This window comes from Pseudophryne corroboree, chromosome 5 (assembly GCF_028390025.1).
Source record: "Pseudophryne corroboree isolate aPseCor3 chromosome 5, aPseCor3.hap2, whole genome shotgun sequence".
NCBI classification, from domain to species: domain Eukaryota; kingdom Metazoa; phylum Chordata; class Amphibia; order Anura; family Myobatrachidae; genus Pseudophryne; species Pseudophryne corroboree.
The window spans coordinates 33354205-33380452 of NC_086448.1; the positions used below are offsets into that span (position 1 = coordinate 33354205).

At 47.6% G+C, this 26248-nt stretch overlaps 1 protein-coding gene across 2 annotated transcripts in view; it reads left to right on the forward strand.

Annotated features, from left to right (window-relative positions):
- The window catches only part of RHPN1 (rhophilin Rho GTPase binding protein 1), a 157584-nt gene that overhangs the window by 46297 nt on the left and 85039 nt on the right, over positions 1–26248 (forward strand). Inside the window, exon 3 of one of the 2 annotated variants that reach the window (XM_063921208.1) lies at positions 14528–14643. The exons of the other annotated variant lie outside the window; for it this stretch is intronic. Within the exon in view, the coding sequence (XP_063777278.1) occupies positions 14528–14643 (116 nt within the window). The remainder of the gene's footprint in view (positions 1–14527; positions 14644–26248) is intronic. 2 annotated transcript variants of the gene reach the window in all.

The following is a 26248-nucleotide window of genomic DNA, read 5'->3' on the forward strand; positions in this document are numbered from 1 at the left end:
ACACCACTACCTGAGGAAAAAGATTATTTTAAATTAAATAAAAAACAGGTGGTGACTTTCCCTCCTTCTAAGGATTTGAATGCATTTTTTTGAAGAAGCTTGGTCTAACCCTGAAAATAAATTTTCTATTCCCAAGAGGATACGTGTTGCATACCCGTTCCCTGAGGACGACAGACGTAAATAGGAATGTCCCCCGATGGGGGACACCTCAGTTTCCAAACTGTCTAAGAAAATAATTTTGCCGACACCAGGGTCAGCTTCCTTAAAAGATCCTGCTGACCGCAAACTGGAATCTACGTTAAAATACATATATATAGCTAATGGAACAGCACTCAGACCCACCATTGGGTGTGCGTGGGTGGGTAATGTTGTGGAAAAATGGCCAGACAACTTTCTACTTAATACTCTCGGTCATATCAAGGATGCTGCAGGTTATTTAGTAGAAGCTATGAAGGATGTTGGTTTATTAAATTCAAGATCCTCCGCTATGGCGATTTCAGCTCGCAGGGCTATATGGATTCGCCAATGGAACTCTGATGCAGCGAAATATTGAGGCACTCCCTTACACTGGTGAGGCGCTATTTGGTGACAAACTGGACGCCATGATTTCAACGACAACATTGGGCAAGTCCGCTTTTCTGCCTTCTGCAGCACCTCCAGCTAAGAGAGATTTTCATACTCATACGATGCAGTCCTTTCGGCCCAACAAATAGAAAAAGGCAAAAGGTACCCCCTTCTTCGCTGGTCGAGGGCGGGGTAAAGGTCGAAAACCTGCCACACAGGCAGGTTCCCAAGGGCAGGAGCCAACCGCTGCTTCTGCTACAACCACTGCATGACGCTAGGACTCCCATTCAGGAGTCCGGTCGGTTGGGGGCCCGTCTACTATTCTTCAGTCAGGTCTGGGTTCACTCAGGTCTAGATCCTTGGGTACTACAGATAGTAACTCAAGGGTACAATCTGGAATTTCAAGATCTTCACCCATGCCGATTTTTCGAATCGGCCTTACCAGTTTCTGTTCAGGACAGCACAAAAGTGCTGGACGCAATACAGAAATTATGTCAAAACAATGTAATTTCCTTGGTTCCTGTAATGCAACGAAAAACAGGGTTTTATTCAAGTCTGTTTGTGGTACCGAAACCGGATGGTTCTGTCAGACCGATTTTTAAACTTAAAATCCTTGAATCTTCATCTGAAACGGTTCAAATTCAAAATGGAGTCACTGAGGGCAGTAATTTCCAATCTGGAAGAGGGGGAATTTATGGTGTCAGTAGACATCAAAGATGCTTATTTGCATGTTCCCATATACCCTCCACATCAAGCATACCTGAGGTTTGCCATTCAAGACTGTCACTATAGGTTTCGGACGTTGCCTTTCGGCCTCTTCATGGCTCAGAGAATATTCACCAAAGTTATGGCGGAGATGATGGTTCTCCTTTGCAAGAAAGAAGTCAACATAATTCCTTACCTGGACGATCTCCTCATAAAAGCGAGATCCAAGGAAACGTTCGTGCAGAACATCGCACTGTCCATGACGGTGCTTCAACAGCACGGTTGGATTATCAACCTTCCAAAATCTCAGTTGGAACCAACAGTGAGATTATCATTCCTGGGAATGATATTGGACACCGAGGTACAGAAGATATTCTTACCTCTGGAAATTCAGAGGCTGGTCAAACTACTTTTGAAACCAACACGCGTGTCGATCCATCAGTGCATCCGCCTGATTGGCAAGATGGTAGCAGCTTACGAGGCACTACAATATGGCCAATTCCATGCCAGGGTTTTCCAGTGGGACCTGCTGGACAAGTGGTCAGGATCGCATCTTCACATGCATCGAACAATAATCCTGTCGGCAAAGACAAGAGTTTCACTCCTGTGGTGGCTACAAACTTCTCACCTACTGCAGGGACGCAGGTTCGGGATTCATGCCTGGGTCCTGGTAACCACGGATGCAAGTCTCTGAGGTTGGGGAGCAGTCACGCAAGGGGAAAACTTCCAAGGAAGATGATCACTTGCTTAAAACTAGCGCTCTCTCTACACAAATAAAGGATCTTTAATATTGACACGCAGAAATCCCCTGTGTATTCTCTCTTCTGGAAAAACACTTACAGGTGGTTTCTTTCACGTGTGTCCATAAAGGTATCTTTAAAAGGCTTAACGATTTCACCCACTGGTATCACAGTATTCTTTCAATATTTAGCTTGACAGTATGTAACTTACATTAAAATTCTGTCCCGCGTTCCCATAAAGGTATCTTTATCCTCTCTGTATGTTGGTGTCCAATAGGGATTCCCAGCAGAACACACTTGTTTTCCAAAAAAGGATTTTTATTTAAAATGCAAAAAAGTCATAAAAAATAATAATAGGTAAGTCCGCATACATGCATTGGAACTGGGTGTCGGCAGTTGATGTAAAACCCCGTGAAGAGACGCACCGGCTGCAGACAGGTAAGCGTACCGCACGGAATCTGAATCACCGATCTCCAGGACCTTCTGTATGCAGACACAGGACGGCTTCGACGCGTTTCCGGGAGTCCACTCCCCTTTTTCAAGAAGTACCGTCCTCTTCCTCTGGTCCGATATTTATACTCTAAGTGCACATACAGCTGATCACAATAATACAATATACAGGCAATTATTTATAGAACCATAAAAACCACTTTGTAAGAACATTTAATCATACAAATAAAACTTCTTTCCCTGTTATTAATATTATCCGCTATTTGCTTCGTTCGATGTTTTGCATGTATGTTACTGCAATTTTTATTTATATTCTTAATACACATAAAATACAATAATTAATGATAATTAAAATGGGCTATTTCGTATTACATGATTACCCCACAGTTTCCTATCTTATGCATTTTGCACGCATTACAAAGAATCCAACAGTAGATAAAAAATACAAAACAAAAGGAGACCCGTACTTAATGAGCTGCCTCCGTGTGCAGATTTGTCCCTTCATTTATATAAAATCCGAAAAAACGGGAAAAGGGAAGTAAAAAAATGTAAAAAATGGGGATTCGTTAAACCTTTATTTAAAATGTTTTGTGATGCACACGGAAGCATCTCCCGGACGGGTTCCCCGCATTGTCTCACTCACAGATATAACATTGCTTGGAGATGCAGATACCCTCCCCTGGGGAACATGCAACAAAACACACCAGTACAACCTTGATATTATAATATAGGTAACTGTCCGGTAATATAACCGGCTATTAACAAAAGTATATCACCTTACTTTAGTATAGGCAGGGTTATATATAGAATCTCATACAGGAAGGTGCATCTCCCCCAAAAAAGGAGTATCGACTCTCCAGCACATAAGGTTTACAAACATAACGTGACTCTCTGATGTTATAAAGTCCTCCAAAAGGGCAATCTTTTTCTTTCTTCCGTAGGGGTTATGATTACAGTCCATGGCATATTCTTTCCAATGATTAGGTCCCTCATATGGGTTGGGAAAAAGAAAAGACAAAACAACACCATACAAGTGTATTAGTATACTGATTTTTTAAATAAACCATTTTGTCTCGAAATCCATATTGAGACCATTTGGTGTTAGAGTTCTCAATTCATATATGGTTTTCATCTCTAGTTTTGCTAAATTAATTTCTGTGTTTTTAGTTCTCCAATCACCCTTCCCAATTTTTATTCCACAAAAACTTTTTAAACCTTTTATATCACATTTATGTTTTTCCTTAAAATGGAAAGATACACTATGTCCTTCCATACCGTTTCTGATGTTTCTGACGTGTTCATTCATTCGCTCTTTTAGCATTCTACTCGTCCTCCCCACATATTGGGTACCACATTGACATTCCAGCAAATAAATGACATTTTTACTACAACATGTAATAAAATCCTTAATAGGTAATGTTTTTTGTGTCTGATTTGATTTATAATGTGTTAGTTTCGTGGCCTCTGATTTACAGTTTTTACACATATTGCAGCTACCACAACGGTAAAAACCTTTGGATGTTATCCTTGTTTGTCTTTTTTCTATTTCCAACGTACTTTTAACTAACATAGTTTTCAAGTTGTCCGCCCTTCTGTAGGTAAATTTTGGTATGGTCGTTATGTGACCTTTTAATAACGGATCCCTAGTGAGTATCCCCCAATGTTTTCGTATGATCCCTTCCACTTGTTTATATTGAGATGAAAATTTACTTATAAAATTAATACCTTTTGTTTTGTTTTTAACCTTTTTAACATTACCAATTAATTCCTCCTGTAGTAGAGCTCGATTCTCTATTTTTGCTCTATGTACTGATAGAACAATAGGACATTATTGGAAACGGAAGCAGAGTACATAAAATTGGAAAACCCCTCCATACCAGTTATTTATGTTCTGCCCAAACTCCATAAGAGTATAACCCACCCCCCTGGACGCCCAATTGTGGCAGGAATTAATTCCATAATGTCAAATTTGTCAGCATATATAGATAGTAAGATCCAACCCCTTGTTTTAGAAACAAAATCATATCTGAAGGATACAGGGGCGACCATAAAGTGTGTAAAAACTGTAAATCAGAGGCCACGAAACTAACACATTATAAATCAAATCAGACACAAAAAACATTACCTATTAAGGATTTTATTACATGTTGTAGTAAAAATGTCATTTATTTGCTGGAATGTCAATGTGGTACCCAATATGTGGGGAGGACGAGTAGAATGCTAAAAGAGCGAATGAATGAACACGTCAGAAACATCAGAAACGGTATGGAAGGACATAGTGTATCTTTCCATTTTAAGGAAAAACATAAATGTGATATAAAAGGTTTAAAAAGTTTTTGTGGAATAAAAATTGGGAAGGGTGATTGGAGAACTAAAAACACAGAAATTAATTTAGCAAAACTAGAGATGAAAACCATATATGAATTGAGAACTCTAACACCAAATGGTCTCAATATGGATTTCGAGACAAAATGGTTTATTTAAAAAATCAGTATACTAATACACTTGTATGGTGTTGTTTTGTCTTTTCTTTTTCCCAACCCATATGAGGGACCTAATCATTGGAAAGAATATGCCATGGACTGTAATCATAACCCCTACGGAAGAAAGAAAAAGATTGCCCTTTTGGAGGACTTTATAACATCAGAGAGTCACGTTATGTTTGTAAACCTTATGTGCTGGAGAGTCGATACTCCTTTTTTGGGGGAGATGCACCTTCCTGTATGAGATTCTATATATAACCCTGCCTATACTAAAGTAAGGTGATATACTTTTGTTAATAGCCGGTTATATTACCGGACAGTTACCTATATTATAATATCAAGGTTGTACTGGTGTGTTTTGTTGCATGTTCCCCAGGGGAGGGTATCTGCATCTCCAAGCAATGTTATATCTGTGAGTGAGACAATGCGGGGAACCCGTCCGGGAGATGCTTCCGTGTGCATCACAAAACATTTTAAATAAAGGTTTAACGAATCCCCATTTTTTACATTTTTTTACTTCCCTTTTCCCGTTTTTTCGGATTTTATATAAATGAAGGGACAAATCTGCACACGGAGGCAGCTCATTAAGTACGGGTCTCCTTTTGTTTTGTATTTTTTATCTACTGTTGGATTCTTTGTAATGCGTGCAAAATGCATAAGATAGGAAACTGTGGGGTAATCATGTAATACGAAATAGCCCATTTTAATTATCATTAATTATTGTATTTAATGTGTATTAAGAATATAAATAAAAATTGCAGTAACATACATGCAAAACATCGAACGAAGCAAATAGCGGATAATATTAATAACAGGGAAAGAAGTTTTATTTGTATGATTAAATGTTCTTACAAAGTGGTTTTTATGGTTCTATAAATAATTGCCTGTATATTGTATTATTGTGATCAGCTGTATGTGCACTTAGAGTATAAATATCGGACCAGAGGAAGAGGACGGTACTTCTTGAAAAAGGGGAGTGGACTCCCGGAAACGCGTCGAAGCCGTCCTGTGTCTGCATACAGAAGGTCCTGGAGATCGGTGATTCAGATTCCGTGCGGTACGCTTACCTGTCTGCAGCCGGTGCGTCTCTTCACGGGGTTTTACATCAACTGCCGACACCCAGTTCCAATGCATGTATGCGGACTTACCTATTATTATTTCTCTATCGTCCTAGTGGATGCTGGGGTTCCTGAAAGGACCATGGGGAATAGCGGCTCCGCAGGAGACAGGGCACAAAAAGTAAAGCTTTTCCAGATCAGGTGGTGTGCACTGGCTCCTCCCCCTATGACCCTCCTCCAGACTCCAGTTAGATTTTTGTGCCCGGCCGAGAAGGGTGCAATTCTAGGTGGCTCTCATAAAGAGCTGCTTAGAGAAAGTTTAGCTTAGGTTTTTTATTTTACAGTGATTCCTGCTGGCAACAGGATCACTGCAACGAGGGACAGAGGGGAGAAGAAGTGAACTCACCTGCGTGCAGGATGGATTGGCTTCTTGGCTACTGGACATCAGCTCCAGAGGGACGATCACAGGTACAGCCTGGATGGTCACCGGAGCCGCGCCGCCGGCCCCCTTGCAGATGCTGAAATAAGAAGAGGTCCAGAATCGGCGGCTGAAGACTCCTGCAGTCTTCTAAAGGTAGCGCACAGCACTGCAGCTGTGCGCCATTTTCCTCTCAGCACACTTCACACGCAGTCACTGAGGGTGCAGGGCGCTGGGGGGGGGCGCCCTGGGAGGCAAATGTAAACCTATATAAAGGCTAAAAATACCTCACATATAGCCCCCAGAGGCTATATGGAGATATTTAACCCCTGCCTGTATTCACAAAATAGCGGGAGACGAGCCCGCCGTAAAAGGGGCGGGGCCCATCTCCTCAGCACACGGCGCCATTTCCTCTCACAGCTCCGCTGGTCAGGACGGCTCCCAGGTCTCTCCCCTGCACTGCACTACAGAAACAGGGTAAAACAGAGAGGGGGGGCAAATTTAATGGCAATATCTTGATATATATAAAGCAGCTATAAGGGAGCACTTATTATAAGGCTATCCCTGTCATATATAGCGCTTTTTGGTGTGTGCTGGCAGACTCTCCCTCTGTCTCCCCAAAGGGCTAGTGGGTCCTGTCTTCGTTTAGAGCATTCCCTGTGTGTCTGCTGTGTGTCGGTACGTGTGTCGACATGTATGAGGACGATATTGGTGTGGAGGCGGAGCAATTGCCAAATATGGGGATGTCACCTCCTAGGGGGTCGACACCAGAATGGATGCCTTTATTTATGGAATTACGGGATAGTGTCAACACGCTAAAGCAGTCGTTTGACGACATGAGGCGGCCGGACAATCAATTAGTGCCTGTCCAGGCGCCTCAAACACCGTCAGGGGCTGTAAAACGCCCTTGCCTCAGTCGGTCGACACAGACCCAGACACAGGCACTGATTCCAGTGGTGACGGTGACGAATCAACCGTATTTTCCAGTAGGGCCACACGTTATATGATTTTGGCAATGAAGGAGGCGTTACATTTAGCTGATACTACAGGTACCACTAAACAGGGTATTATGTGGGGTGTGAAAAAACTACCTATAGTTTTTCCTGAATCAGAAGAATTAAATGACGTGTGTGATGAAGCGTGGGTTGCCCCTGATAAAAAGCTGATAATTTCAAAGAAATTATTGGCATTATACCCTTTCCCGCCAGAGGTTAGGGAGCGCTGAGAAACACCTCCTAGGGTGGACAAGGCGCTAACACGCTTATCAAAACAAGTGGCGTTACCTTCTCCTGAGACGGCCGCACTTAAAGATCCATCAGATAGGAGGATGGAAAATATCCAAAAAAGTATATACACACATGCAGGTGTTATACTACGACCAGCTATAGCGACTGCCTGGATGTGCAGTGCTGGGGTAGTTTGGTCAGAGTCCCTGATTGAAAATATTGATACCCTGGACAGGGACAATATTTTACTGTCGTTAGAACAAATAAAGGATGCATTTCTTTATATGCGTGATGCACAGAGGGATATCTGCACACTGGCATCACGGGTAAGTGCTATGTCCATTTCGGCCAGAAGAGCTTTATGGACGCGACAGTGGACAGGCGATGCGGATTCAAAACGGCATATGGAAGTTTTGCCGTATAAAGGGGAGGAGTTATTTGGAGTCGGTCTATCAGATTTGGTGGCCACGGCTACAGCCGGGAAATCCACCTTTCTACCTCAAGTCACTCCCCAACAGAAAAAGGCACCGACTTTTCAACCGCAGCCCTTTCGTTCCTTTAAAAATAAGAGAGCAAAGGGCTATTCATATCTGCCACGAGGCAGAGGTCGAGGGAAGAAACAGCAACAGGCAGCTCCTTCCCAGGAACAGAAGCCCTCCCCGGCTTCTACAAAAGCCTCAGCATGACGCTGGGGCTTCTCAAGCGGACTCGGGGACGGTGGGAGGTCGTCTCAAAAATTACAGCGCGCAGTGGGCTCACTCGCAGGTAGATCCCTGGATCCTGCAGATAATATCTCAGGGGTACAGGTTGGAATTAGAGACAGATCCACCTCGCCGTTTCCTGAAGTCGGCTTTACCAACGTCCCCTTCCGAAAGGGAGACGGTTTTGGAAGCCATTCACAAGCTGTACTCTCAGCAGGTGATAGTCAAGGTACCTCTTCTACAACAAGGGAAGGGGTATTATTCCACTCTTTTTGTGGTACCGAAGCCGGATGGCTCGGTAAGGCCTATTCTAAATCTGAAGTCCTTGAACCTGTACATAAAGAAGTTCAAGTTCAAGATGGAGTCACTCAGAGCAGTGATAGCGAACCTGGAAGAAGGGGACTTTATGGTATCCTTGGACATCAAGGATGCGTATCTCCACGTTCCAATTTACCCCTCACACCAGGGGTACCTCAGGTTCGTTGTACAAAACTGTCACTATCAGTTTCAGACGCTGCCGTTTGGTTTGTCCACGGCACCTCGGGTCTTTACAAAGGTAATGGCCGAGATGATGATTCTTCTTCGAAGAAAAGGCGTATTAATTATCCCATACTTGGACGATCTCCTAATAAGGGCAAGGTCCAGAGAACAGCTAGAGATGGGATTAGCAATATCTCAAGAGGTGCTAAAGCAGCACGGATGGATTCTGAATATTCCAAAATCCCAATTAATGCCGACAACTCGTCTGCTGTTCCTAGGGATGATTCTGGACACGGTTCAGAAAAAGGTTTTTCTTCCCGAGGAAAAAGCCAAGGAGTTATCCGACCTGGTCAGGAATCTCCTAAAACCAGGAAAGGTGTCTGTACATCAATGCACGCATCTTCAGATGCACCTGCGGATAACCCTGTCTCCAAGGACAAGGGTATCTCTTCTGTGGTGGTTGCAGAGGGCTCATCTATTGGAGGGCCGCAGATTCGGCATACAGGATTGGATCCTGGTGACCACGGACGCCAGCCTGAGAGGCTGGGGAGCAGTCACACAAGGAAGAAACTTCCAGGGAGTGTGGTCGAGCCTGGAAAAGTCTCTTCACATAAACATTCTGGAACTAAGAGCAATCTACAATGCTCTAAGCCAGGCGGAACCTCTGCTTCAAGGAAGACCGGTGTTGATCCAGTCGGACAACATCACGGCAGTCGCCCATGTAAACAGACAGGGCGGCACAAGAAGCAGGAGTGCAATGGCAGAAGCTGCCAGGATCCTTCGCTGGGCGGAGAATCACGTGATAGCACTGTCAGCAGTGTTCATCCCGGGAGTGGACAACTGGGAAGCAGACTTCCTCAGCAGACACGATCTTCACCCGGGAGAGTGGGGACTTCATCCAGAAGTTTTCCACATGCTAATAAACCGTTGGGAAAGACCAATGGTGGACATGATGGCGTCTCGCCTCAACAAAAAACTGGACAGGTATTGCGCCAGGTCAAGAGATCCGCAGGCAATAGCTGTGGACGCGCTGGTAACACCTTGGGTGTACCAGTCGGTGTATGTGTTTCCTCCTCTGCCTCTCATACCAAAGGTATTGAGAATCATACGGCAAAGCGGAGTGAGAACGATACTAGTGGCTCCGGATTGGCCAAGGTGGTCTTGGTACCCGGAACTTCAAGAGATGGTCACGGACGATCCGTGGCCTCTACCTCTAAGACAGGACCTGCTTCAGCAGGGACCGTGTCTATTCCAAGACTTACCGCGGCTGCGTTTGACGGCATGGCGGTTGAACGCCAGATCCTAAAAGGAAAAGGCATTCCAGAAGAAGTCATTCCTACCTTGATTAAGGCAAGAAAGGAAGTCACCGCGAAGCATTATCACCGCATTTGGCGGAAATATGTTGCGTGGTGCGAGGATCGGAGTGTTCCGACGGAGGAATTTCAACTGGGTCGTTTCCTACATTTCCTGCAATCAGGATTGTCTATGGGTCTCAAATTGGGATCTATTAAGGTTCAAATTTCGGCCCTGTCAATATTCTTCCAAAAAGAATTGGCCTCAGTTCCTGAGGTCCAGACTTTTGTCAAAGGAGTACTGCATATACAGCCTCCTGTGGTGCCTCCGGTGGCACCGTGGGATCTAAATGTAGTTTTAGATTTCCTCAAATCCCATTGGTTTGAACCACTAAAAAATGTGGATTTGAAATATCTCACATGGAAAGTGACTATGTTACTGGCCCTGGCGTCCGCCAGGAGAGTATCTGAACTGGCGGCTTTATCTTATAAAAGCCCTTATTTAATTTTCCATTCGGATAGGGCAGAGCTGCGGACGCGTCCGCATTTTCTCCCTAAGGTGGTATCAGCGTTTCACCTGAACCAGCCTATTGTAGTGCCTGCGGCTACAAGCGACTTGGAGGACTCCAAGTTGTTGGACGTTGTCAGAGCTTTAAAAATATACATTTCAAGGACGGCTGGAGTCAGAAAATCTGACTCGCTGTTTATACTGTATGCACCCAACAAGTTGGGTGCGCCTGCTTCTAAGCAGTCGATTGCTCGTTGGATTTGTAACACAATTCAACTTGCACATTCTGTGGCAGGCCTGCCACAGCCTAAATCTGTTAAGGCCCATTCCACAAGGAAGGTGGGCTCATCTTGGGCGGCTGCCCGAGGGGTCTCGGCATTACAACTCTGCCGAGCAGCTACGTGGTCAGGGGAGAACACGTTTGTAAAATTCTACAAATTTGATACCCTGGCAAAGGAGGACCTGGAGTTCTCTCATTCGGTGCTGCAGAGTCATCCGCACTCTCCCGCCCGTTTGGGAGCTTTGGTATAATCCCCATGGTCCTTTCAGGAACCCCAGCATCCACTAGGACGATAGAGAAAATAAGAATTTACTTACCGATAATTCTATTTCTCGGAGTCCGTAGTGGATGCTGGGCGCCCATCCCAAGTGCGGATTATCTGCAATACTTGTACATAGTTATTGTTAACTAATTCGGGTTATTGTTTAGGGAGCCATCTTTCAGAGGCTCCTCTGTTATCATACTGTTAACTGGGTTTAGATCACAAGTTGTACGGTGTGATTGGTGTGGCTGGTATGAGTCTTACCCGGGATTCAAAATCCTCCCTTATTGTGTACGCTCGTCCGGGCACAGTACCTAACTGGAGTCTGGAGGAGGGTCATAGGGGGAGGAGCCAGTGCACACCACCTGATCTGGAAAAGCGCTACTTTTTGTGCCCTGTCTCCTGCGGAGCCGCTATTCCCCATGGTCCTTTCAGGAACCCCAGCATCCACTACGGACTCCGAGAAATAGAATTATCGGTAAGTAAATTCTTATTTTTTTATGACTTTTTTTTGCATTTTAAATAAAAATCCTTTTTTGGAAAACAAGTGTGTTCTGCTGGGAATCCCTATTGGACACCAACATACAGAGAGGATAAAGATACCTTTATGGGAACGCGGGACAGAATTTTAATGTAAGTTACATACTGTCAAGCTAAATATTGAAAGAATACTGTGATACCAGTGGGTGAAATCGTTAAGCCTTTTAAAGATACCTTTATGGACACACGTGAAAGAAACCACCTGTAAGTGTTTTTCCAGAAGAGAGAATACACAGGGGATTTCTGCGTGTCAATATTAAAGATCCTTTATTTGTGTAGAGAGAGCGCTAGTTTTAAGCAATTTTTTTCTTTGTGATAATCTGTGGTAAATAGGAGGTATTGGGTGTTTCCTCCACTGCATTAGAACTAGCAGCAATTAACAAGCGCAAGGCTGCTATCAATTCCCTTTTCCAAGGAAGATGGTCAAGCCAAGAAACGCTTCTTCACATAAACATTTTGGAGTTGAGGGCAGTCTACTACTGCCTTCAACAAGCGGTTCATCTTCTTCAAGATCATCCCATCCAGATCCAATCAGACAATGTTACAGCAGTGGCTTACATAAACCGTCAAGGAGGAACGAAAAGCAGAGTGGCCATGGCAGAGGTGACCAAAATACTCCTCTGGGCAGAAAAACATGCAACAGCTCTGTCAGCGGTCTTCATTCCGGGAGTGGACAACTGGGAAGCAGACTTCCTCAGCAGACACGATCTCCATTCCGGGGAGTGGGTCCTCCACCCGAAGTATTTGCGGAAATAACAAGTTATTGGGGCGTTCCTCAAGTAGACATGATGGCGTCTCGTCTCAACAAGAAACTTCAGAAGTATTTTTCCAGGTCGAGAGACCCACAAGCAATAGCAGTGGATGCACTGGTGACCCAGTGGGTGTTCCAGTCAGTATACGTCTTCCCTCTACTTCCACTAATACCCAAAACTCTCAAGATTATAAGAAGAACAAGGGTACGGGCGATACTCATCGCCCCAGATTGGCCAAGAAGGGCTTGGTATCCAGATCTTCAGGAGTTACGGATAGAAGATCCTGTTTCTTCCTCTTCGAGAGGACCTTCTTCACCAGGGGCCGCTGGTTTATCCAGACTTACCGCGGCTGCGTTTGACGGCATGGCTCTTGAACGCCAGATCCTAGCTCGTGTTCCAAATGAAGTCATTCCTACACTTATTCAGGCCAGGAAAGGGGTAACGTCCAAGCATTACCATCGTATTTGGAGAAAATATGTATCTTGGTGTGAAGCCAAGAAGTCTCCTGCGGTGGAGTTTCAATTAGGACGTCTTCTCCTATTTCTATAAGCTGGTGTGGATGCGGGTTTAAGATTAGGATCTATCAAGGTCCAAATTTCGGCTTTGTCCATTTTCTTTCAGAAACAGTTGGTTTGCCTTCCTGAGGTACAGACGTTTGTAAAAGGGGTACTGTGCATCCGACCACCATTTGTGACCCCCGCGGCGCCATGGGACCTTAATGTGGTGTTGCGTATCCTTAAGTTGGACTGGTTTGAACCTCTGCAGGAGGTGGAATTGAAGTTTCTCACTTGGAAAGTGGTCATGCTACTGGCCTTGGCATCAGGCAGACGATTGTGTCTGAATTAGGGGCTTTGTCTCACAAGAGCCCTTACTTAATTTTTCATGAAGATAGAGCTGAACTAAGAACACGTCAACAATTTCTTCCCAAGGTTGTGTCTTCTTTCCATATTAACAAACCTATTGTGGTGCCAGTGGCTTCTGACACCTCAGCCGTTTCCAAGTCCTTAGATGTCGTCAGAGCGTTGAGGACTTATGTTACTAGAACGGCTCGGATTAGGAAAACAGAGGCTCTGTTTATCCTTTATGACCTCCACAAAATTGGGTGTCCTGCTTCTAAGCAGACTATTGCGCACTGGATCAAAGGTACCATTCAGCACGCTTATTCCACGGCAGGATTGCCGTTACCGAGTTCGGTAAAAGCCCACTCTACACGGAAAGTGGGTTCTTCCTGGGCGGCTGCCCGGGGTGTCTCGGCCTTGCAAATTTGCCGAGCAGCTACTTGGTCAGGTGCAAACACGTTTGCTAAGTTTTTTACAGGTTTGACACCTTGGCTGCTGACGACCTTCTCTTTGGTCAGTCAGTGCTGCAGGGACATTAGTACTTTCCGGACCGTACTGGGAGCTTTGGTACATCCCCATGGTACTAAAATGGACCCCAGCATCCTCTAGAACGTAAAAGAAAATAGGATTTTAATATACCTACCGGTAAATCCTTTTCTCGTAGTCCGTAGAGGATGCTGGGCGCCCGACCAGTGCTCTTTCTTCCTGCATTGTATATTATCTTCTTACACAGATTTGCGTGTGTTACGTTATTTTACAGGAGTTGCTGTTGTGTTTAATTACGCTTCGTGACATGTCAGTTGTATGCCGTGTTGTGAGGCATGTTAGAGCGGTGTGAGCTGGTATGAATCTCACCAATAGTTTAATGTTAAATCTTCTCTTGAAGTTGTCAATCTCCTCGGGCACAGTTCCTATACTGGGGTCTGGAGGAGGGGCATAGAGGGAGGAGCCAGTTCACACAGCTAAAAAAGTCTTTAAGTGCTCAGGGCTCCTGCGGAACAGTCTTTACCCCATGGTACTAAAGTGGACCCCAGCATCCTCTACAGACTACTAGAAAAGGATTTACCGGTATGTCGACCTTTTTGACCCTTCGACCTTTCGTACGGTCTTCTTTTTTTCATGTCGACCTTTTGACCCTTCGACCTATTGGCTGTCTAACTAGACACTGTCTATCTGTTATGCCGCACCCCTTATAGTATATATAAAGGCCTATTCTCTCTCTGTTACAGGGATGTGACCCGTTTGCCCAGACGCAGCGCAGTAAGTTGCAGCACCGACGAGCTCGCATCAATCAGCAGATCAACAAGGAGATGAGGATGAGAGCGGGAGCAGAAAACCTCTTCCGGTCAGTGCAGATATTACCTGTACAGCCTGACAGATGGCCACGTTACTGGTAGAGAGATGCTGTAAATGGGAGACTTAGCCCTGCTCATTTCTCCGAGCTCTGATTGTGACCTATCGGTGACTGCTGATCATTCTCCTCTTTATTTTCTCTTTTGATGCACTTGAAACATGGCAGTATTACCTGATTTTCAATACCCCCCCCCCCCCCCCCCCCCCTTCATTTGTATTTAAGACAGTAGTGTAATATACCCCACACCCACTGTTTCTGCGCTTGGCGCTGCCCATATAAACGTGTGTGTATGTATACAGTGTGTGTGTGTGTGTGTGTATGTGTGTGTGTGTGTTTATATGTGTGTGTATGTGTGTATATATATATATATATATATATATATAATACACACACATATAGGTGTGTGTATATATATATATATATATATATATATATATATATATATATATATATATATATAGTTTTTTTTTTTCTTTTTTTTTTTTTTTTCTTGGGGGGGGGGGGGGGAGGGAGATTGACTCTCTTTTGGCACCGTTTTGCCTTCTTTCCAAGAGACTTGCCGTACAGTAAAGTGCAGGCGGTGTAGCGATGTGACATACTGGACTCGTCACTGCTGGGCATATTTTTATTTAAATTAAAATCCTGCTTAGGGATACGAGTCCGGCCACAATTGTTGCAGTGTTGTGGAGGGGGGAGGGGCTGGGGTACATGTATATTTAGGTCACATATAGGGATCTATGGAACAATATTATATATCTTATTGCCACAGCCTCTTCGATACTAGCTAGGTAAGGGTTAATTCACTACTGCTACAAGCTCACCTTGGGGTGATGTGGACATGGGTGACCCTGCCGGCCGAATTCAAGCCAATATAAAGACGCAAAACTAAAAAGTATAGAACTGCGCTTATATAAATGTGTAAAAAAAATTCAAACCTTCTTTTTTTTTTTTTTATCTTTTTTTAAATAAATTAGGACACTGGTAGGGCAATGTAAAAGTGATAGAATTCATCAGAATATAAAATATACTAGTACAGAGATTCCCAGACGCTGCCCTCAAGGCACCCTAACAGTCCAGGTTTTAAGTATAGCCATGCTTGGCCACAGGTGACAAATTAATGTAACCATCTGTGAAGAGTCATGGATATACGGTCAAGGTATTAAATAAATCCATGGCTCGGCACATAGGGTTATATCAATTTGACTGAGGTACTAAGTACTGTAAGTCCCTGTGGCCAAACATGGTTATACGTAAACCTGGTTGCCTTAAAGACCGCGTTTGGGAATTTCTGTACTAGTACCATATACATCCGAATAAATGTTAAAAAGGACAAATTAAAAGTTCATCATGCATATGAAATAATAATTAATCGGAAATGAATGTTCCAATGTCCGTTGGAATTCCGGAGGTTAATACATGGTTATAACAGTGAAGAATGACTGTGGAACTACAAGTTCAAAATGCAAACTGACACAAAGAACGCTATTGAGATTATCAGATGCTCTGTCTGAAACGCAGCGTCCCATATCCAATGTGTGCCGGAGGACCGGCTGTAGTTTAGGTCTGAGTTACCGCTATGTGCTGCGGCTTCTCTCGTCCTCACGATGACTAGCGCGGAACTGTTGTTCAAACTCCGGCAGATACCAAGGATTATCTCTGGTCTTTCCCACAGCAGAGAAGACCGTATGTAGCAGTGTGATTAAAGCCCTGATGCGTTTCACTCCCATTAACAGGCTGCTGTATCAAAGATATAGCAGTCTATGGGCCTAATTCAGCATGGGTTATAGATGTGTGATGAAACGCACATCTACAGTCCTTTACTATAACTTGCAGGGGTACGCCCAGCAAAGGGCAAGTCCGCCCCGCATGCCGGGTCACGATAACCCTCCCCCACCCGGCACACATGCAAGCACATCGTAAGACTGCAGTGCTCTTGTATGTTCAGCGTCGCCTCTTGCCTACGCAGTCGGTGGGCAGCCATCTTGTGGGTTGCAGTGGCTGCTTGTGACGTCACGTAGTCGCCGCAGCCTGACCCACAAACACCTCCGTTGACTGGACCCCAAACAGTGCGTCGACACCTACACAATGGTGCGTCAACACCCCGTTCCCGCCCCCCCTTTGCATGTGATTGCACGCTGGTATTTTTTCTCCATCCAAGGATTAGTACATAGGGCCCGATTCAGTAAGCTGCGCTGAAGTGCGAGAATCGTCAAAGACCAGGGGATGAGCATCAGTTTGTCTCTCTTCTCGTACCAGGGTTTAGTTTCAGGGCAGCGTCCAGAACATTGCAGCTGGGTGTGTGTGTGCTGTAATTAGTAGATATGGGAGTTTGTATCTTTGCTGCTACAAAGAAAACAATCCTAGAATCCAAGTTGTTTTCAGTAATTATCTCCCATGGAGGCTGCTCCCCCCCCACGCTGGCTGTGCTCTTTACTGATTGTTTTACCAGGGTGAGTGTTCGGCAGCTGGTGATTTATCGCCCTGGAATCTGGGAGGCTCTCAGACTCCTTGGAGATTAATCTGTTTATCACTCATTACTGAGCGGCTGCCGTTATTATCAAGAACAATCTCTGATCACTTCTACCAACTATATGCAGTCTCTGCATCATGAGCGACCAATAGGTTTACAGATAAGTTACTGAAGGGTGTTTGTATATTATATTATATTGGTGAAAACGTGGAGTGACGCAGAGGGTACCAGTAACTCTCAAATACCCCATACATTAATCATTAAGTAACAATAGTGACTTCTGCACACACCAGTCGGCCAGGGAACAATGGCTTCATAGCTTGAAGACCACCCCCAAGATGAGTGAAACCAGTTGTCTGATCTATCTACTGATCACTCCTAGTTATTGATCAGCTTCCTCTCTGTATCTGATCACTCCTAGTTATTGATCACCGACCTCTCTGTATCTGAATCAGTGGGTTTCTTCCCTGGTTACAGAAAAAAGACCCCCGGGGGTCCACCATGGGGATGCAGTCAATTTACCTCCAATCAAAATCCCGAAGGTCGAAATCCCGACCGCAATTGACCGACGGTCAAAATCCCGACAAGGTCAAAATCTCGACATGGACAAAATACCGACATTTAAAATACCGACAAGGTCAAAATACTGGCATGTAAAATGCAGACAGGTCAAAATGCCGACATGAATTTTTCATGCTTTTTTCATTGAAACCGACTTGTTCATACTTAACCATCCCAGTGGACCTGGAGGGGGATATAATAGTATGCGAGCGCAGCGAGGGGACGCGGTACACTTATATGGTGTCCATGTCGACCTATGTCGACATACACAAACACACACACACACAAAATTAAACCGCATGTCGGTATTGTGACCTGTCGGTATTTTGAGCTTGTCTGTATTTTAACTGTCCGGTATTTTGTCCATGTCGGGATTTTGACCGTCGGTCAATTGCTGTCGGGATTTCGACCGTCAGGATTTTGATTGGAGGTATTTCATACCGATCCCCCACCATATGTTGCTATTCATGAAATCCTTTATATCGCACAGATTAGCGCCCTGTTTCTCTGTTTTATTGGCTCCTAATGGCTGTGCAGGTCTCCACTCACAGGGATACCGGGGTGCTAACACCCATACACGGATACACATATGTGCTGCTTGCTATCTGGGGGCATGCTGTTATTACACTGTACATGGGCAGCACTCTCTCTATAATCTGCTTCTCCAATGTGGGGATAAGTACACAGTAAGGCGGGCCTCCATAATAATAAGAGGAATCTCCCCAGCGCTGGGGGAGGGTAAAGCGGTAATCCTGGTTATATCCCAGTAACGTGTCTGTTACTGGGCTAGACGTATCCTGGGACTGTCCTGATAAATGTCTCCACTTCTCCCAATATAATGGACAACTGTATATTATAACGCTACAGTGCGCTACTGTATATTATAATGTAGGGATGACCAAAAGAGAGTGACCAAGAATAAATGTAGGTAAATAGTAAATTTTATTTAATAATGACATCCACATACATACTATTGATATATAGAAAAAATACATATATATATATATATATATATATATATATATATATATATATATATATATATATATATAATATAATTATACACACGTAATAACAATACCCTATTGTCTGCGCTGGGAATCGTATGGCTGCGCCATAATGGGAATCTGCTAAAATACCTTAGGTGCTCCAATATTTGTGTAATATACTGTAGAGATATTTCCCTGATACCCTTTAGTATATAATAATAATTAAAATACCAATGATCAATAACATAAAATAGTTTATTCATATTAAATAAACAGAGGGATGTAAAACCTTCACATAAAGAATAATACAATACATAAAGTGCAATAAATTTCCGTATGTAATGATAACAACTTATAGCCTGCTACTTTCTTAGGGGTATAATGTTGTTAGTTCTGCACCTCACCCTCTCGGGTGTGAGCTCATAGGTGAACTCCCCCTTAGGCTTTGCAGGCAGTTGTAAGAATGAACCAACGCGTTTTGTCCTCTTAATGGACTTCGTCAGGAGTACAGATCAATAGGTTAATAGACAGGATATAATACAAATTCAACGTAGGTAGGTAGGTATTCCTTTGATAGGTGGCATGAATTTTGTAGGGTAATGTTGTACCAAACTCATCTTCTAAAGAGCATATTGCTAAAACATATCATGTGATTTTCATCCATTGGTGTCATCATAGATGTCAACAGATCCGCTCTCTAGGGTAACGTTTGTAGTACCAAGTGTGACAGGACGGTACCGTACGTAAGCACTCGCCGCTTGCCGCGTCCCGTTGACTGCGCACAGAATGGAAGGTCAAGCCGCACGAGGCCTGACCACATAGGGGATTCCCGCTTACCGTCAGTAACCGCCTGTTACTGACTCCACCCACTGCGCTGTGGGCGGGTTCTTGCTGCCACCACCAAACTCCTAACCTGCCGTGGCGTTTGGAACCACGGTTCTGCTCTGTATGTGCCGACGCACTGCTTTACCACAGCTGTGTGGTGCTGACGAATCCCCACTAGCCACTTGCTAGGCCTCTACCGGTAGCTGGCGGAAGGCGGAGCTTGGAGACGTCAGGTGCTTCCCTGGACAGCCGGAGAACGGGGCTAGGTTTGGCCTAACCCTGTTGGTCACAAGATGAAGCAGTCTTCTTGAGGCAAAGGTGTTTATTGCTCAAATAACCTTTAAAAAGGCTCCTCCCTATTGCTAGGGGCAACAGCATACAATCAAGATCTTTTCAGCAGAAGAAGATGTTACAATACACAATCCTATGGGCCAACTGCCCTCCTTTTATCCCTCTCCAAGACCCTCTACCACAGGGGGTAAGCCCGCCCTGTGGTGTACAACCAATCAATGTTTACCCATGAGCTGTGCATGCTCTGGACTCATGCACACCTAACATTGTCCCCAATGGACAGTGGGGAGTGGCCGGTCTCCTTTGTCTCTCCCATCTGGGAGAGCAGGCTACTCCCACGGTGCCGTTCAGTCTGGCTGGGGGGAAGTTTTCCCTCCTAAACTGACTTCCAGAAACCTGCCCGGGACCCCTTCTCACTGCCTGCAGCCTGGATTTGGGCTCCAGAGCTGGGCAGCCTGGCTCCCCGGTCCAGGTCTCTGGTCCACTACGGCTGATCTCCATGGAGCTCCAAGAAACCACTCAGCTTGTTTTATAGCTAAGCTGCTTCTCTTTCTCCCTGTCCCCATTGGAACTGTGAGGCTGGATGGGAATGCATTCCGTTTTTAGGGAAAAGGTCTGGGAGAATCCATCAGCCTGCACAGCTATGGATTCCCCCCTCCTGGGACACACAATCAAGTAAGTGCATTTTATCTTTAAATACATTAAATTTTTAAATCACACTGTACATTTCCCTTTGTTAAATATACACTGAGCCTGTGCCCTGCACAGGCTCTACATACTCAGGCACTGCAGTGCCTTCCCTAGCCCTGCAGCCTGGCTGCGAGGGCTCTCTGTGTGCTGGAGGTATGGGGCTGGCTTCCCCCATCCTCCAGCCTGCTTTTCTGCCTCTGGGGTTCCAGGGAGCTGGCTCTCCCTGTCCCCCCAGGGAGGCACTAATCAGTGGCCTCGCCGCACGCAGCGCCGCACCCCCCTGTACCGAAGTCCGGCGGACCGGGACACTTGTCCCGGCCGCCGTGACCCTGGCTTGTTTCAGCGCTGAGGCTCCCGGACCCCAGCGCTCACCATCCTGCTGGCCCGCCTAATGTGCCCACGCCGCTAGGGAGCCGGCTAGCCCGGTCCCCCCTGAGCGGTGCCTGTCTTGTGGCCTCGCTGCAGCGTCCGGCGGGGAGCCGGGCTGCAGCGCACCCCCCTCGCCGGCTAGCAGCCCGGGACGTCCGTCCCGGCTGCTGCGGCTGGCCACCCGTGCTGTGCTGAGGCGCTGGGAGCAGAGCTCCCGGCCCCCAGCGGCGGCTCTCACATAGAGCACTGCAGCGGGAGCCGAGCTCCCAGCCGCAGCGCTCACCCTTCTCCCCGGCGCGCACACTCCAGTGCGCCCGGGGCTACACTGACCGCTGCCGGGAGCGGAGCTCCCGGACTCCGGCGGTCAGCGGCTGCCTCCTCTCCCCCGGCGCGCACACTCTGCTGAGCGCGCCGGGGGCTGTCCTCCCTGCCGTGGTCTCCGGAGGGGTCCGGGACCACGGCGCATTCTAAGAAAATACATTTTTATCCATTTATAAAACACGGCGCCTAGCGCCCACATTATATTTCAAATTTGGCGCCAAGAGCCCCTTTGTCTTGGCAAATGGCGCCGGGCACTAGGGATTAACCCCTTCAGTGCCAGGGCGGCCATTTGCCTCGTGGCTGGGGGCTCTCCGGCCACACTCCTCCCCCCCCATTCAAGCGGGTCAACCAGGGACCCATGTCCCAACGATTTGGGTCCTGGTCCCGCAGTCCTTAACGAGGTTACCGGGAGTTCTTTGGGGGTTCAGGCTCCTCCTGTCGTGACAGTCCATCTGCATTGCTATGAGCCTTGCCTTGCTTGTGGATAATATGGAAGTCATAAACCTGAAGAGCAAGGCTCCACCGCAACAGTCTGCCGTTTTCCCCCGTGGTGTGTTGGAGCCACCGTAATGGATTGTGGTCCGTTACCACCGTAAAATGGCGGCCATACAAATAGGGCTGAAGCTTCTTCACAGCCCAAACAATAGCCAAACACTCCTTTTCAATTGTGGCATACCCCACCTCCCGCGGTAGCAGCTTTCTGCTCAAATAGGCCACAGGGTGCTCCTGCCCATCCGGCCCCTCCTGGCTCAGTACTGCCCCGAGTCCGTACTGTGACGCATCAGTTTGTACAACAAAGTTTTTACTATAGTCCGGCGCCATCAGTACTGGGGCTTGTACTAGAGCAGTTTTCAACGACTGGAATGCCAACTCACATGCGGTCGTCCAGTCAACTATCTTGGGGAGTTTCTTCTTAGTCAGATCAGTCAGGGGTTTGGCCACAGAACTAAAGTCAGGGACAAAACGTCTGTAGTATCCTGCGATCCCTAAGAAAGCCAGGACCTGTCTCTGGGTTGTGGGCCGGGGCCAGTCTCGGATCGCCTCCACCTTCGCTGGTTCAGGCTTCACCTTACCTCCCCCCACACGGTGCCCCAGGTACTGTACCTCTGTCATCCCCATTTGGCACTTGTCTGCCCTGATGGTCAGACCTGCCCACCGAATCCTCTCTAACACCAACCCCACATGGCCCAGGTGCTCTTCCCAGGTTCGGCTGAAGACAGCAATGTCATCCAAGTAGGCCTGGGCGAACTCTCGGAACCCCTTCAGCAGGTCATCGACCACACTCTGGAAGGTGGCTGGCGCATTCTTCATCCCGAATGGCATCGTTTTGAACTCAAACAAGCCAAAGGAGGTGATGAAGGCGGACCGTTCCTGAGCCTCGGGAGTCATTGGTATCTGCCAATACCCCTTGCTCAGATCGAATGTAGAGATGTACTTCGCCCCAGCCAGCTCGTCTAACAGTGCGTCAATGCGGGGTAGGGGATAGGCGTCGGATTTGGTTACTTCGTTCAACCGGCGGTAGTCTACGCAGAACCTGGTTGTCCGGTCCTTCTTGGGAACCAGTACAACGGAGGCGGCCCAGGGACTGTTGGAGCGCGTGATTACGCCTAGCGCTAACATCTCCTGCACCTCTTGGTAGATACTCGCCTGCGCCTCTGGTGAGACCCGATACGCGGGTTGCCGAATCGGCCTATGCTCACCAGTGTCTACATGATGGGCACGTAGGGAAGTCAGGCCGGGCTTCCTGCTGAACTGGGCCTCAAAGGACAGCAGCACTGACTCCAGCTGCTCCCTCTTGTGGTTACCAAGCTCACTGCTCCAGCTAACTTCCTCTACACCACCCTCACCCTTGGCATCCGCGAGGAGGTCAGGAATGGGATCTTTTCCTGGTTCCTCCATCGGCAGGCAGCACACAGCGGCTACCGACTCCACACGCTCGTGGTATGCCTTCAACATGTTTATATGGTAGGTACGCTGCCTCCTACCATCGCTGTCAAATGACACCACGTAGGTGATGTCGCTTAGGCGTTTTGCAACCGTGTACGGTCCCGCCCAGGCAGCCTGGAGCTTGTTCTGACGTGTGGGCACCAGAACCAGCACCTTCTGCCCTACTCCAAAGACCCGAGCACGCGCGCCCTGGTCATACCAAGTCTTCTGCTTGGTCTGTGCTTCCGCAAGATTCGCTTGCGCTAGTCCCATGAGATTCTCTAACCGATCTCTGAGCTTCAACACATACTCCACCACGGACTCATCCTGGTGGATCAGCTCCCCCTCCCAAGCCTCCCGGAACAGGTCAAGAGGTCCACGGACTCTGCGGCCATATAGTAACTCGAAGGGCGAGAATCCGGTTGACTCCTGGGGCACCTCCCGATATGCAAACAGGAGGTGCGGCAGGTATCGCTCCCAGTCTCCTCCCTCCGAAGTCACAAATGCCCGTAGCATCTGCTTCAGAGTGCCATTGAATCTCTCGCAAAGTCCGTTAGTCTGGGGATGATAGGGGGCAGTGCGGAGTTGGCGCACCCCGCACTTCGCCCAGAGACACTGGACCAGATCACTCATGAACTGCGTCCCTTGATCGGTTAGGATCTCACTGGGGAACCCTACTCTACTAAATATGCCTAGCAGAGCGTCCGCTACCTTTTCCGCAGTGATGGCGGACAGAGCCACAGCCTCTGGATACCGGGTAGCATAATCCACCACGGTGAGGATGTATCTCTTCCCCGATCTACTGGGCACAGGTAGGGGACCGACTATGTCCACGGCCACTCGTTGGAAAGGTTCCCCGACTATTGGCAAAGACCTCAGGGGAGCCCGAGCACTGGGGCGTCCAAGCCGTTGGCACACATCACAGGACTTACAGTAGGTCCGGACGTCATCCGACACTCCGGGCCAAAAAAAGTTCTGCGTCAGGCGCCTCAGTGTCCGGTCCCTCCCCAGGTGTCCCGCCAAAGGAATTTCATGGGCAACTGACATCAGTTGCTCCCGAAAGCTCCTGGGAACCACCAGTTGAACTTTCTCCCGCACTGGCCTATCCCCCTCTACCTTGGCTACCCGGTACAGTAACCGTTTCCACCAGGTCACACTCCCTGCCCCCATCCCAGCAAGGCCGCGGCCAGCTTGGCGCCTCATGCCTTCCAGGGATGGGTCAGAGAGCTGAGCTGCCCTAAACTCCTGCCTGCGGCCCTCACTTTCTCCTAGGTTTGGACACTCTACAGGGGGAATATTGGGGTCAGTCAAGTTGGGGTCAGTCATGGTAGGGTCGGGGTAGTCACTCATACTCACCGCCGGAGTTGGCAAACCACTAGGGACAGGAGCATCACTGGGCACCCGCACAGGATTCAGCAAACTGGAACCGACATCCTCTGCGTTGCTAGGGGACGTAGGCCCACCAGAGGCAAGGGGCAGATGTGCTGATCTGGCCGCTGTGGTCTTTTCCTTTGGGATGGCTGACGCTGTGGTTGGCGGTTGTTCAGCCGCTGGGGTCTTTTCCTCTGGGCTGGGCGGTGCTGGCAGAGACGATGAAGACTGTAGTCTGGCCGCTTGACTCCGGGTGATGGCGTTCGCGAAGGCAGTAACGATCCCTCCACCGAGATCATTCCCCAAGACGACATCAGTTGGGAGGCCATCCATGACGGCAACATCTCTTAACTCTTGTCCAGCTCCCCAGTCGAGGTAGACTCTGGCCATGGGCACTTCTCGCTCTAGCCCATCGGCCACTGTAACTTTTGCAGTGCAACCCTGCAGTACGGCAGCAGGGTCGACCAGGTGGGGGCTTACAACGGTGATGGAGGCCCCAGAGTCTCTTAAGCCTTCGCCCTGCAGGGATCCCACTTGGACCGGCTGCAGGTGCCGCCACATATTTGGTGGGGGCTTCTTAGCCATACAGGTGACTCTTTCCGTGGAGTCCACCTGTTTCTTGCCACACTCCATCGGACTGACTGGAGGGGGTACAGTCTCTGGAAGCTCATCTTCCCGGGTTAAGCAAGCAATCCGGGCTCCAGCACTCGGATTTGGGGCACGAGTCTGGGGTGCTTGGGATGCAGGACAGTTCATCCTCAGATGTCCGATCTTCCCACAGCCATAGCACTTTTTGTCCAGGCGTGGCTCCGATGGCCTCTGATTACTGGCAGGGGCACTGCGGGGCGGTTGCTGGCCAAAAGCACCCGGGTTGGAAGATGCTTGCTTTGGGGGGCGATGAGCTGAAGAGGGGTGTCCCCCTGGTGGTACAGTCTTTTGGGGTTGGCTGCTGGTTGGGCTCTTCTGCCCCTGCGGCCGAATTGCCACATATTTGTCTGCTAACTGGGCAGCCATCTTTAAGCTGGGTGGCTCCCGATCTAGCACCCACTCCTTCACTTCTGGGGCGCACCTGCGGTAGAACTGCTCCCTGCAGATCAGGTCGATCAGTGCGTCCCACGTAGTGGCTTCCGAATCCTTCACCCACTTCACCACGTACTGCCGCAGCTGGGTGGCGAACTGCTCATGGGTGCTGCTAGGATTCTTGGGCAAGTCTCTGAATTTCTTCCTGTAAGACTCTGGAGTGATGAAGAATCGCTGGAGGAGGGCCTTCTTGACTTCGTCGTAGTTCCCACAGTCCTCCGTTGCCACTCCTCGATAGGCCTCCAAGGCCTCTCCATGCAGAGTGGGCACAAGGTGTCTCACCCACTCCGACTTGGGTAGATCATGTAGTTTACAAGTCCTCTCAAAGACTTGCAAATGTCCATCAATGTCCCCATCACTGTCTGCAAACTTGGCAAACTGAACTCGTCCTGATCGGTGTACAACAGCTGACAACGGCTCCCGGGGTACCACGGCCTGTGATGCCCGCTCCGCATGCCACATCCGAATGACAAGCATGCGTTCTTGCTCCGTTGCCCTTTCCCCCAATTCCGCTAGCCGATCTGCTAGGGTATCCGGGTCGCCCCCCCTGGGACGTTGGGATCCTGGCCCTGCTAGGGATTGCTGGGAAACATGGCTGTTGTGAGAGAGGGCGGGGCTTGTGGATCTCACCGGTCCTGTGCGAAGGTCCACTGTTGGGTCGTCCTCTGCGATGCTGACGCCGTCAGTGTTTTCCACCTCCACC